This window comes from Rhinichthys klamathensis, unplaced genomic scaffold (assembly GCF_029890125.1).
Source record: "Rhinichthys klamathensis goyatoka isolate OS25496 unplaced genomic scaffold, OSU_Roscu_1.1 h1tg000281l_1, whole genome shotgun sequence".
NCBI lineage: Eukaryota > Metazoa > Chordata > Actinopteri > Cypriniformes > Leuciscidae > Rhinichthys > Rhinichthys klamathensis.
The window spans coordinates 2,420,794-2,435,889 of NW_026606800.1; the positions used below are offsets into that span (position 1 = coordinate 2,420,794).

The 15,096-nt window shown below is 39.7% G+C and overlaps 1 protein-coding gene across 1 annotated transcript; it reads right to left on the reverse strand.

The window, feature by feature from the left end:
• Positions 1-1,917: 1,917 nt before the first annotated feature.
• Positions 1,918-15,096, reverse strand: si:dkey-206f10.1 (adenylate cyclase type 8). Its single transcript, XM_056269423.1, has 18 exons — positions 14,177-15,096; positions 13,870-14,019; positions 13,146-13,276; positions 12,680-12,791; positions 12,398-12,525; positions 11,979-12,137; positions 11,607-11,796; positions 11,295-11,480; positions 9,919-10,019; positions 9,598-9,802; positions 8,515-8,613; positions 8,257-8,429; positions 8,079-8,160; positions 6,972-7,130; positions 3,695-3,841; positions 3,504-3,596; positions 3,287-3,404; positions 1,918-2,552 (listed from the first exon to the last, which is right to left on the reverse strand). The coding sequence occupies exons 1-18, from the start codon at positions 15,065-15,067 to the stop codon at positions 2,134-2,136; spliced, it is 3,543 nt and encodes a 1,180-aa protein (XP_056125398.1). The 5' UTR covers positions 15,068-15,096; the 3' UTR covers positions 1,918-2,133.

Here is a 15,096-nt window from a genome sequence, read left to right on the forward strand (position 1 = left end):
AATACAGTAATGCTATCTTCTTCAAAAAAAGGTAAGGATTGAAATCTTTCTGTTTGAATTTTACATTTCATAAAAATAACTGGTCAATAACTATTTTGGCGTGAATAGTTATCATGGTAAAGTTTTTGTAAGGGATGGGAATCATGGGATAGGCCAACTTTGGTATCTGGGAACCCAAGCCTGGATTTTTATCATAAAAAAGAGAACAGAAAAAAGGTAAATACATTTATTTATTTTTATTTATTTCATTAACACATATAAATATATGGTCTATGCAATTTGTTCCATCATGCAAATTCACGTAATTGAATGTGTAGCAGTAGAAGAAAGAATACCATGGTGTTAATATCATGGGAAATTTGTTTCGACAAATTCTACAAAAAAAGCTACAAAATCAGTTTGTGGTGAACGTGTGTAGGTGTTTAGTATGACATTTTCTATTTTAAATAAGATACTCTGATCATTAAACTTTAATTATATGAAAGCATTTCCTGGTAAATAAAGGTGGTTTTATGTAAATATCTCTTTTAGCACACATTACTAACTACAGTGTAGTTCCAAGGCAATATAAAATGGCTGTTACACATGTATTTTTACATTTTAAATGGCATTTACATATATAACATCTCAGTGGAAATCAGAAACAAACGTCTAATGTAAACAAAGAAAAAGTAAAGAATAAAGACTTCATTTTAGACTCACACTCAGGACCTTCGGGTCAAAAATGACCCGGAGGGCGGCATTAAGATACATTTTATTTGAGTAAAATCAATGAAATATATTTTTGTTCAATAATCTTTTTTCTTTTCTTTTTTGGTGTTTTGAGATAATTTTTTGATTTATAATTAATACTTATGCAATAATTAAGACCCATTTTTTCCCATTGAACATAATAGAAAATGTATATATATATATAATAAAAAATTTTTTTTTTATTAAAGCTGTATTTCATTTTAGAGTCAAGTCTAGGCCTCATGAAAGCAATTTTTGAAATGAGATCGGAGCCATCTGGTGGACACACTGAGCATTTTTATCACGCAATAGCACTTTTTTACCACTAGTGGATTTACAGCTCTCTGTAGAAACCTATGGTAGAAACACTCTAGATTTTTTCACATATTGTTTAATTTTTTTTCAGGTTGTTGATTTGAATATATAATAACAGATTCTCAATTTTTGTCATTTAAAAAAAAAAAAAATTGGTTGGTTTATATGGTAATTTGAAGTGGCAGTTTTACTTTATAATACAGTCAAACCTGAACATTGCATTATAAAGAGAACAAATGGAAAACATTTTGTCACCCAGTGTTTTAAGAGATTCACCCCTTCACTGTTGTGTGCTTTTTTTCTGCATCCTGGCTGTTTTGTAGATTGTATGCACAAAAAAACTCTGTATTTTCACATTTTTGCCAATTTCCCATTCATTTCCGATGGGGGTCATTTTTGACCCGAAGGTCCTGAGTGTGACTATTTTGTTTTAAGACCACTTAGACTTTTCAAATCCTGTCCCCAATTTTTTTGGGTGTTCATATACCAAGTACCAAAAAAGTCACCAAGTTTCGGACCATTCCGATGAAGCTACAATTGTAAAAAAAAAAAAATTAAAAACGCTTCGGGACATTTTTGTCCCGAAGTACCCCAGAGGGTTAACTTATAAAACTATATGTTAATGTTAAAAACATTTTATTTATTTATAATAACATTTATTATTCTTGTGAGGTACAAAAGAATTATAGTCATCACAAAACTTAAAAAGAAGTTACAGTTTGTGCACAATTTGTATCTGTGGTACATATGAGGTATTTTATGCTGTCATGGCAGGAATGAGGAGCAATTCTGTAAACTGCCTTTTCACGATTATCTGAACGTTTACATTGACTGTAGCAAGGTAAAAATTATACCTGCAAAGTCTCCTTAGATTTTGATCTCATTAGATTGTTTTATTATAAGAAGTTACAAGTGAAATTTATGAAAATATAATTAAAAAAATTACTAAAAATAAGTTCTACAGACAAGTCCATATGAGGATTTTATATGATATTTGAGGTATCCTTTCAAAGATGAAGGCAGGGTATCAACTGAGTGTCATTCAAGTTACAGTGAATCCAGGTTTGATGTGTCACATCATAATCCTTAGTGGCTAAAGTTGCTGTTTGGCAGAGTGAAACCTCCATTGGTACCTCTCTGTTTCTCTCTGTGAATGGCCTGTACAAGGCCAAAGACCACAGCGGCCAGGGTGGTCCTCCCACTGCGTCCATTCTTTCCTCTGTCCGAAATACCGTTGCTTGCCATCTGACGCCTTTTGGTGCTGATGAAGTACGTTCGGACACGTCCCTTTCTTTCACTGACGCCTTTGATGTATATCTCACCACGCAACTCTAGCACGAAGCCCCAGTCTGCTAGAATATTACGTGTGCCCTCGGGGACCTGAATCCTTCCACTGACTCCAGTACTGTCCATCCGACTTGCCAAATTCACTGTCATGCCCCAGATATCATACTGGGGTTTGGTGGCACCGATGACCCCAGCAACAACAGGGCCATGGGCAATTCCTAGGGGGGTATATTGAAGTTACTCATATTATATACTCATTGTAATTGTCATAAATTATAGGTAACTGTATAGACTTCATATTCAGAGTAGATGGCATATTTAAAGGGACCGAAAAATATTTTTTTACAAGATAAGCATTGAGGCAATAGTGGCCTAATGTTAAGAGAGTCAGACTGGTAACCCGAAGGTTGTGGGTTCGATTCTCAATACTGGCAGGAAATGACTGAGGTTCCCTTGAGCAAGACACTTAATCCCACAGCAGAAAATGGCTGCCCACTGCTCCGGGTGTGTGTCTCCACGGTTTGCAGTGTACTTACTCACTACTCCTAATGTGTGTGCACTAACTTTAATGGGTTAAACACAGTGGACAAAGTATGTGTTACCATTCTTGGCCTTCACATGTCACTTTCACTTTACAGTGACCAGGGTCTGTCAAGATCCAAAAAGGGCAAGCAAGCCTTCTGAAGCCATTCAATGCTAATTATTGTAATTAATTACAAAATTTAGCTGAATTATTTCTTAAATGTGGCATGAACCAAAACCAAAAGGCTATAAAAGACTGACGTACAGTCTGTTCATTATTTTATACAACCCATGTTTTTATGGAAATGTATTGTGATTGAGACCAAGGTACACAACAACAGTCCATAATATTTCTATCCCTAAAAGCCTCATTTGCATTAGATTAGATATAGCATCTACTTTGACTGAGGTCTATTCCACTAGCCATTACCAGCGCGCAGCTGGAAATTGTTTGAAGAATGTTTGTTGATCTCTCTCAGAGTCTCTTGCATAGCCAAAGCGAACAGAACCAACTCAGTGATATGATGCAAGTCATTTGCAACACAAGACTGTCAGGATGAAGCACAGAACAATTATAGTGCATTACAGTTGGAAATTCCAAATGTATATAATTAAGAAGGCTAATCAAATGAATTAGAATGGTTTACCTGTTTATCGGGTGATAAACCAGATGCTGCCATGTAGCAACTGCCAATGGTTTTGATTTTCTCAATGTTCAAAAAATATGACTCCTCTAACAACTTTTACAGAGAGAAACAAAAACAATGAGGGCTTTGTATAAGACAGATGAGAGAAAAAACATCAGCAAAAAAAGTACAAACTTTCATCAAAGTCCTACCTCATCAAAGTCCGCAATGATCTCATTGAGCAGTCTGAGACACTCAACTCCCTCGTGATTGATCTCCTTTTGCTCATAGTAGTCATTAAAGCCAGCGATGGAGGCAAACATCACCCCCACCTCATCATAGGACTGAGAGTACAGCTCCTGAGAGGACAAAGACAACATGATGCATGGACTTTTATTTGGTCTTTGTAGTTTATTAGTTGTGGGTCATTACCACCATTGCTTATCCCCCTTACTTTGCAACATTTTCTGTGAATGTGCGAGACTTCTGATAAATGAGCTGCTATAGGTAAATAATTAGAAGAATGAATAGTTGCATACAAACCAGTGTGTACGATTTGCAATATCAAGCAGCATAACGGGTTGTTTTTGTACAGGTAAAATAAAATAAAACAAAATAACAAGTAAAAAACTGCCATGGAAGTTATTGATACCTCAAACTGTGTGGGTTGTTGAGGTGTGATATTTCTTATTTAAAGGTGCAGTATGTGATTTCTGAATCGTTGTCGAACAATGCAGTGGATGTTTCTTTATCATAGCTGAAGCAACGCAAAATAACGCTTCATGAAAAATAAATATTTATTAATTTATTATTATTATCCATTTATTAGCGATCACAGGAATGCACAAAACAACTCCATTAAGGCTTTTAAAGGGGTCATATAATGGTACATGCACTTTTACAAGTTGATTGTACTGAAATGTGTGTTGGCAGTGCCTGTACACAAACATCATATAATGATAAAAATCCATCCAGTGGTTTTGTTTTAATCTCCTTATATGTTTTCCCCTGCCTCAAATCGAGCCGTTCGTTTTTGTGACGTCAATAAAACGGACGCCCCTCCCACGATTGTTGATTGACGGGAGCGTTTCAACACAGACCCGCCCTCGCACATGAGGTAGCTGTCAATCATAGTCTGCGTGGCGCGGACCGGACCGGCGCGGTCATTGTTGATGTGCCGGAGCACTGTCTATGAGCAGAATGGCGTCTAAGCGATTGTGGTGTTCTGTTCTTGGGTGCAATAACGAACACAGTCATTTTAATTTTCCTGAATCCGAACCGCTGAAGACGCAGTGGCTGAGTTTTGTTTTCGAAGGGAATATTCCACACGAGCAACGTCAATGCTTTCATGTTTGCGCGAATCATTTCACACACCAGACTGCTTTATAAACGAGGGTCAGTATAAAGCTGGATTTGCTAAGAAGCTTTGCTAAAAAGGATCGGTACCAGATATTCGTGTTCCTGCTGAACCTCCAGAAGAACGGAAGTGAGTGAAACGTTTTATTAAACTTTATATTAATATATTAATCTTTGCAAATCGCTAGCTGCACGCTTCACAATACGTGAATACGTCTAAGGTTTACACTCAGTCAGGGTACATTACGGCATGTTTTCTATGTATGGCGTTCTCAATATAATTCATAATTCCACGTTTATACTGAACAACGCGTTATGGTTATTGTGTTATTGTGTTACAAATGGTGTATGCACAGAACAGAGGGGCGGAGTGAGCGCAGCTCATGATCATTTAAAGGCATATGCACTGAAACGGCGTGCTGAAAACAGAGCTGTTTTTGACCAGGTAAAATAAGTGTTTTCTTACAATACTAATGAGAATTTTTAATTAAAGTATATTACAAACTTTTAATTTAGACCCTAAAGAATCATATTAGCTTGTACAAAAATGGCATTATATGACCCCTTTAAAGGCACACTGTGCAGGACTTCCGTTTTTGTCAAACAGCGACCCCTAGAGTCGCTGTGGAGTACTTGTATTTAATGTTACTGTCGTAAATACCACTCACGCAGAGTGTCTCTGCCATTGACTGGTCTCTGCACTCACAGCCTGATACCCCTTTGAAGCTGTTATATTAAGGTACAAATCTTGCATAGTGTGCATTTTTTGCATTAAATAAGAGATCTAGCGCTAAAATGAGTTTTTGAACTCAAGCTGAGCGCTCGTGCCCGCTGCTATCAGTGTCATGGATACATAGTGTCTCTTGTGGCGGCGCGCGCGCAGTCTTCACTCGGACGCGCTCTTGATATATCGCAGTTGCGGAGACTCTCTATTCATTCCGGTGAAATCACAAAATAAAATGCACAAAAACGTGTCCCTGCTTGATATAGACTGTAACCACTGATGAACATATTCAGTTTTGATGAGAGAGAAAAAACTTAGAACCTGTAACCTCTGACACGCTTGGCAAAAGATCTACCACTAGACCATTAAAGAACTCAACCAAAACTTGCGGATCGATGCATTTATTTACGGGTTGAGCAGAGAGGCTCATTCTCTTTTCCTTTTCCTAGTCTCTTCCGACCGCGTTTTCTTTGCTTTTTCCATCGTCGAGTATCACTTCTGAAATGCGCGCAAGTGTCTTTGTGCTTCATGTTGTGGTTGATGTGTGTGACGTCGTTGCCGTAAAGCAGGTCGTGATTCTCGCAAGATTTGTCGGGGGGGTTTTCCAGCAGCGCCCCCCCCCCCAAGCTTTACTACCAGGATGATTCGCCCTACTATGAGTTTGTTTACCACCGAAATGACTTTGAAGCTGTTATATTAAGGTACAATTCTTGCATAGTGTGCCTTTAAGTCCAAGTGCTTACACAATAAAAAAATAGTTGATAAAATATCATATGTTTACGTCAAATTTCTGAGCATTTCTATTAATTTTCCATGAAGTGATGTGATATCTCCCGTCTCACTATACTCTTCAGTCAGAGCACCAGAGGGAGCTCATGAGAAGAAAACAGGAGTTATGAATTATACGAGTTAACCGGAGTGCATGTTTTTATGACACGCGGATGCATTAGTCCGGCCTCAACAAAGTATTTCAGCTGAAAATTGTTTAAAATGTCTTAAATGCTGAAGTTAGCTGGTAGCCTGATATAATAACATGGGAAATGAGCAGCGGTGTTGACCGTCTCCTTACTCAGGTAAACTCTGCCTTTGTTCATGACCGCTCCTCAAGCCCCAGGTGGCCCGTTTTTGGACCAAAGTATTCGGCGGGCCAAAAACCCCTGACTGTTGCCTCCTACTGCTGATTGGCTACATTTTTATTGAGGTGCTTGGTCCGATCCACTTTCAACAGCATTTTTCAAAAATCGCTTACTGCACCTTTAAGCTATTACCGTTTTCACCCGGCAGATGATAAGATCACCCTTGCATCATGGGAGCAAATTCTGCACAGGCAAGCATCACTCACATTTTCTTCAAGTTTGCTCAAAATTAATATCATCACTGATAGTTGCTTATATATGACTCTGATGTACCTGGTCATTTCTGTTCCTCTCTAGGAAGTGACGAGCAACGTGTGCAGGCAGGATGTTGTGCAGTAGACACTCATTGTGTTCTCTCAGGTCTCTCATCTCCTGCACTTCCTGCTGAGCTTGCAAACGCCACAGGAAGTCAAGCCGTGTTGTGGCCTCCCACTGAATCAGAATGAGATGGCACAGAATAAGGAAAGATCCCAGATGTGTATTACAGTTTTCTGCATTTTACTATTCCCTGCCAGATAATGACTACATGCTATATAGAGAATATAATGCTTCAGAGCAATGTGTTGTCAAAACGGGAATACTGAAACCGGGGTTGCCAACTTTTGAGTTAAACTTGGAGTGAGAATTATACACAAAAACCTTGCAATACAAATTTGTGTATTGTGATTGCGAAACAGAATTTCATTAAGTTTAGTTTCAACTTGTTACAATGTTTACATGGTACAATAACTGGTAGCCTGCTGTTTTTATTAGTGCTTGATACAAATTTCACAATTTTAATTCATAAGATTGCGATATGATTCCGATCTTGATAAATATCAGGTACAGTAGCTACATGTTATTTTTTCTTAAGGAAAAATTTCTCAACCAATGCTGTAAACATACTGGGAGCCCTGTCAACTGGTATTATTATTAACAACTTAAATTAATAATAGTTATTTCAGACGTGTAAATCTGCTTGCGTGCACAAATACTACATTTCACAATGCTGCCTAAACAACTTTGATGAGCGTTGCACAGGTAGGGGTCAGGGGTCAGATTGGTCCAATCAAGAGGTTGCAGGTCTTCTTTGGTTGAATTAAAACCCATACAATGTCAATACGTGTGTTCAACATCATGCAGCGCTACGCAGATCAAATGGCAATGACATCAAAATACCTAGAGACCGTCTCGAAAGCACATCTTTCGAATTGCTCTTGCGATTCTTGATGTCATACGCCAAACGGGCTGCACAGCACGTTAGCTTTTTTAATTTGGCGTGAGATTTACTTCGGCAGCGTGAGAGAGCGTCAGACAAAGCCTGAAAGCGTGTCTCACGTCAAATGCGTGATAGTTGGCAACCCTGCTGAAACTGAAAAGAAAAAACTGAAAAATTCATACCCGTCGTCCATTGTAAAACACAGCTATGATGAACATTGCCATCAACAGAATTGAGACTCCCTTTCTTCTGAGGTAGTGGGACCTTGAAAGTATAAAATGCAAATAAACGTTAGTATGAAAGTGTTTTTTTAAAAACTATTTCTAAATAGTGTGTTAGAGATTTATGATAGACACTCACCTACTAAACTGTTTCTGCTCTGGTTGATGTACATACAGCATGTGGAAGGACACTTCGATGAAGTAAGTATAGACAGCCACCACTAACAACAGAATAGTCAACTTCAAGAGAGAGCTCAGCCTCAGGAACACAGCACAGGTCACCATAGAAACCACCCCACTCAGAATGAAGAACTGTGTATATAAATATAATAGGCATGAAATATAACAACAGGTAGGTGGAGTCTTCACAACAGGAGAGTTTATATGGAAGTCACACCTCTGGATAGGTGCAGGCAGTAAATGGCTTCTGGCTGGTCTTATTGTCCTCTGTTTCAATGGTGTTTATTTCTCTTGTCTCAGTGGAGTTGCACCATATCTGGATAAGCACAAGATAAAAAAGTATAATGAATGGACCAAAATTGACATTGTAAAGCCCAATTTTTATCCTCCAACAATTAAAACATAAGGTGGAACACTATGAAACAATTTAAATAATTTGACGTGGTAAGAATTTAGCATTTAACTAACTTTTATCCAAATCAACTTAACAAAATACAAGGTGAGCAGGGTTAAGTGTCTTGCTCAAGGGTTGTGTCTAGAAGATAACCCTCTCTAAAATATCTTGCGAGATTTACATTCGACATTCATAAACAGTTTATTTTAAATCCCACAGTAATCCTATCTCTTACCCTAACCTTGGCAATAACTCATCCAAATCTCACGAGAGTTTCACAGAACAATGTTTACCACCTTGAAACAACCTTGGTCAAGGAACCAATGATGCTTGAATCAGCCAACCATCAATTACCAGCCCTGAGCTTTACCCACTATGCCACACCATCCAAAAAAAAAAAATCCCACAGTAATCTTATCTCTAACCCTAACCTTGGCAAGAACTCATCCAAATCTCACGAGAGTTTCACAGGACAATGTTTACCACCTCGAAACAACCTTGGTCAAGGAACCAATGATGCTTGAATCAGCCAACCATCAATTACCAGTCCTGAGCTTTACCCACTATGCCACACCATCCAAAAAAAAAAAAAAAAAATCCCACAGTAATCCTATCTCTAACCCTAACCTTGGCAAGAACTCATCCAAATCTCACGAGAGTTTCACAGAACAATGTTTACCACCTTGAAACAACCTTGGTCAAGAATCCAATGATGCTTGAATCAGCCAACCATCAGTTACCAGCCCTGAGCTTTACCCACTATGCCACACCATCCAAAAAAACTACATTTTTTGTTTGGGTATTGCTCTAGAGGCAGATTGATTTACCTCCTAAATGCCATCATAATCACAGAATTCAAAATGTATTTTTTTTAATTGCACTAAAATAAATTCATGCAAGTCTCACCATGTCAAAGAGGGCCATGCCAAAATTGATGGCTATAGCTGCGACAGTGAGAATGTTCCGCATACTGTTGTTTTCATGGACCCAGCAGCAAAACTGCTGAAGGATGCCTGGAGAATGTTTAAACTCTTCAGCCAGGACCATCACAAGCAATAATAGATATCCCAGCAAGAACAGACAAAACTGTAATGCTGTCCACTGATACAACCTGCAGATAAGACAGTGGGGAATGGAGGTGAAGTTTAACATATCTAAGCTCTATGTAAATGTGACAAAAATATAATCTTTTTCAGGTGCTAAACATCAGTTGAGTAGACTCTTTACCTGGGTACAGGGATGAGGGCTTGGACAGCCATGAGGAGAAGAAACATAATGAAGGAGCATACTAAATTGGTCTTAAACATCTCATCCCTCACCTGTGAGAACTGAACCAAGGAGCAAAATATAAACAGTCAGTTTTTTGTTTTTGTTTCAAAAGACACCCTTAGGTTTAGAAAGAAAACAAATCTTTGGGCATTTACACTTTTCAGTAACGTCATGTTTTATGATCAATTGGATTGCTAAATTATTTTCATGATGGTCTTTTCATGATCTAAACTATACAAACCAGTGTTATTAGTCGAGACCAGCTCATTCAAGCTTGAGTCAAGACAGAGACCAAGTCAAGTCTGAGTCAAGTCCTCATGCACCTGAGTTCATGACAGGACTCAGGCCCTGTTTACACCAGGTATTAAGATGCGTTTTGTTTGATTGGATCAAGTGGATGATGCTAAATACAGGTGTAAACATTTTGAGCTTGTCCACTTTCGACCACTTCCAGAGGAAGTCGAAAATGCATTTGACCGGATTTCTTTTGTAGTGTAAACACTGATGTGGTCAAAAGTGCACAAACAGCTACAAAAGACCACCTACTCTCCACCTACTGACCACTTAAACATTATGGGAAGTGCGCTAGCCAGATGGGATTTAAACTTTGTCGACTGAAGACACAAATTTGGTTTGAAGATGAAAAACGTACCAAATGGTAAATGGACTGCATTTATATACCGCTTTCACAGACCCAATGGCCACCAAAGCGCTTTACATTTGCCTCACATTCACCCATTCACACACTCATTCATACACCGACGGCGGTGTCCAGCTCGTCGGGAGCAGCCGGGGTTAGGTGTCTTGCTCATGGACACCTCGACACTTGGTCAGGTGGAACCGGGGATTGAACCACCAACCTTTCGGTTCGCAGACAACCTACATGAACCACTGAGCCACTGCCGCCCCAACAACGATGTACCAAGCACTGATTTTTTAACACATCACAGGATTCAGCGTGGTCTTGCGGCTGTCAAAGCAAAAACGAAAGCTGCTCTCCATATGTTTTTATGTATGTTTTTCCGTCGTCTCAGGAGGACGTGCTCATATGTAAATTGCACAAGCTTATTTTGTCAATTAGATCGAAAGATCTGAAAAAAAAACATAGATTTACCCGCCCATAGACCCTCCCCTCGAAGAAATCAGGACAGAAGTGGTTGAAAGTGGACAAAAGAGATGTATTAAAATACCAGATGTAAATGGGTATGTGTCTCCCTCCTCGTCTACTTGTGATCCGATCGACCAAAAGGCATCTTAATATATTAGGTGTAAACATGGCCTCAGTCTCGAGTCCAAGACAATATATTTATCACATCACATCCTGCCCCTTGTACCTTCTCCTCAATGTGTGTATCCTTAAACACCAATGTGGCTGAAGTAATGTGCTCTTGACGCATGCGCTCACTGCTGCGGAGATCGATTGCGTGCTCTATCCGTTTGTTGATCTCCTTGGATGTGGATCTGCACACTGAGGATGTAGGAAGTTGTGTGTAAGAGCCACTGGAGAAGGAGGCCAAGATCTGCAAGGTTAAAGTTCACCAGAGAGGTAGACCCATTATACAAGAATTGGAAATCATCTTCAGTGTTATTCTTCTACTGATAGAAAGCCATACACGGTTAATATCAATGATGTTGCTAAATAGAACCTCTTTGTTCCAGGGACGGGTTTTTAGATGATCAGCTTTAATTTCATCTAGATCCTCTTCCTTGTGGCAGATAAGGAAAGTGTCAATTTTGTGTTTTCGTAGGAACTCATTGCGTTCATATCCACGCCCGTCCTCTGTTTGGTAGTTCCCATCCAAGCAGTTCAGAGTAGCGCGTGAAATGTGTATGCGTCTGTTGATAAAGTTGACAGTCAGAAGAGAGTGTTACACACAAAAGCAGTTCCTCTTAACACTAAAGTGAAACTGTTCCAAGATTAGTAACTAGTCTGTTTACTTAGAGCAAAGACTGGGGTAATGTAACATTGGAATGTGTTTGTATGATATCTACCCCTATATAAAGTTTTGGTCACTCACCCAGGGATCCCCCCTGCTTCAAGCATGTTGGCAATGCCTACATCCCAGGACCACACATCAAACTGCCATTTTTGTAGACCAAGAACCCCACAAAGAACAGAGCCAGAGTGGATCCCAATCCGCATATCCATGTCAAAGTTCTGCTGTTTCCTTATAGATCTAAGAATATACAGATATAAATCCTTAATGCCTGTACAAATAAGCTCAGAAGGAGAGTAAACTATTATTAGTTTAAGCCACAAATATATGTGGAGACATTGATTCAGCTTTGCAGATTTAGGCAACCAAAATGATCTTTACATTATCCAGCGCTACAGTTTTTCATTGTATGCACTTCGATCGCCTAAAGCACACTATTTCTAATTCTACAGAAACTCTCTGAACTTATTGGTTATACAGGGAATAGCACTGTGTTGTACCGTATAGTGCTGATCATAGCTAGTCCCATCTCCACACAGCAGCTGGCATGTGCCCGCTGAGGCTCTGGTACTCCAGACACACAGTAGTAACAGTCCCCTAAGATTTTTATTCTCAAGCAGTCATATTCCTAAAAAGACACACATTGGAAATATCAGCTGAACACGTCTTAAATGAGTTTTAAAATGGACTTTGGTGTCCTGTCAGTGATTTTAAATTAAGACACTCTGTTGGAAGCTCTAAAATACCAACTTCAGAAAATCAAATAAAATCTGAAAGCATACCTCGGCTAGCCGGTCGAAACGTCCAAAGAGCTCATTGAGTAAGCGCACTAACTCCTGAGCGGACATGTTCATGGATAATAGTGTGAATCCCTTTATATCAGCAAAGAGGATACTGGGAAAGAAAGATAATGATGAGGTAGTGATAAAGATTAAGTAGTGACAATGAGATATTAGTAATACTTTTAAATTATATTCAATATAAAAGGTTACTATAATAGTTTACTATAATCTACAAATCAGTTTTTAATTTCATCTTTCCATGAGGACCAAACTGCACATTACATTTACAGTGGCATTGGGGTGTTAAGGACAACACTGACATTGCATTATTTAGGTGATCCAAATGGTTGGTATTTTTAATTCAAATGATCTTATCTAGAAAATAATATTTCACCAGGCATGGAATGGTCATATTCTCTTCATCCTTGCTGTATAACTTATCGCTAAAACATGTCCTGTTAGATACCTGACATCTTTGTATTGATGGATGTATATTTTGTGAAATTGCTGTGGATCAAGGTCATCATCCATAGAAGTCATATCTGCAATCATCTCCAAGGCAACAAAGCGGGGTATGATCGACAGCACCAAACGCTCCTGAGGCGGGAACAAAAGCTGACCTCAGATGTTCTCACTGAACTAACTTTTACACATTGTACTAGATGTGTTCTTCCAATCGTCCGTCTTAAAGGAGCTGTATGTAAGGTTGTGGCCAAAACCGGTACTGCAATCACTTTCAAATTACTGTAGAGTGGTGTATCCCCTCCCCCTCCCCCCTGACTCGAGGTTGCCAGATCGGCTGCATTTTTTTATCCGACACGTGTGTAGCTGCAGCTGTGGCAACTAGAGCAGAGCTGGCAACCCGAATGGCGCAACACTACTGACTTCGTGAATGGTCGATGGGTGGAGGGTGGAGCATCAGACCAAAACACAACATGACAACATCAACATCAGTTGAGGGCTGCAACTTCACTTTTTAAATGACAATATCCTGGCCGGACTACTGTTGTCAGTGATATAAGTATTTGAAATTAACATGATTTCTCAATGTCTAGTGACATATCAGGGCCATTTTATGATTAATTCAAATAAATTTCTTACATACAGCTCCTTTAACGCTAATTTGTTAACATTACTGGACAAAGGACACTAGAATCTCAGCAAAACATACAGACTTCAATTCCACTTGCCTGTCTCTGGTTTTCCATTTCTAGTTTCATGCGGCCTTCGATGCAGCGGCGTGTCTCAAGAAAGGCTTGTCTCTGGGACCGGTCGGTCAGGTAATGTATGAACAGACCTGCCACATTCATACATGTGTACAGTAAAGCCTTGGCGAGAATCTAAAGACAAAGAGGCCAATTGAGAACCAGTCTCTTAAAAAGGAAAATTAAATTATTGTACCTGGGATGACTAGAGCTTGATTGATAAATGATTTGTTTGGTTAGACAAGGAACTTATACATCCATCAACATCTACACAGGTCATCCATACTTCTACCTTTCTTAGCAGTCCTACTTCACTGAGGTGACGTGTGGTCTCTGCAATGAGGTGCAGTATGGAGGTGAGTGTGCCAGCTCCGATTGCCCAGAGCAGTGACAGTGGCAGCAGAGTGTATGTGGCAAACAGGTTGAACAGAACATACCATGATTGGTCTCTTTCCAATCCGTATGCCAGCCCCCCCAATATCTGAGCAGTCTGTGACAGCCAGCTAGCCATACCAGCGTAATGCAACCATCTTGGGGAATGTGAGCGTTTACAGGTGAGTACCAAAACACACAGGGCAGTTGCGCAGGCCATGAAGAACCCTGTAAACCAGCCCAGCAGTATGTCCGAACTGTCCGGTGCCAGGGCCAGGTAAAGCAAAAGCAGTTGTAGTTTGGCAGCTGCATCAATAATGTTGGTGACAACTAATGAGGTTCTTCTAGTGTGTGATGAATGGCGCTGGTAGAGTTTCTCGAGATCTTTGGATTTGAAGATGTGTCTCAGTGTTGGCATATACACCCCATGGATGATGTGGCCCCAGTGCACAAAAAAGTCAGCATCACTGACATAGTCCGCAGATGCTCCAGTCTGTGTACTAGATGCACTGCCTCGTTCCCCGAAAAAGGATGGATGAACTCTGGCAACCGAGGAACGCCGTTTAGTCATACCCCGTGATGCTTTGCTGCGTATCTGTTGGTTGATTTCCTCAATATAGGCATCAGTGACATGAATCTTTTGGGCTGGCTCCATGCCGAACTGCTGCCTCAGCCCCTGTTGGCTGATGATGTGTTTCACTGCGTTCTGCCACAGCAGTTGTTTGCGCCGTACACCAGGTGACATTGAAGTGGGTATACAGGATGGTGGCTGCATATTGTGGATGTCAGTTGTATCACTAAACGTTACCATGACAATCACAGGCTTATCTTGCCACCATT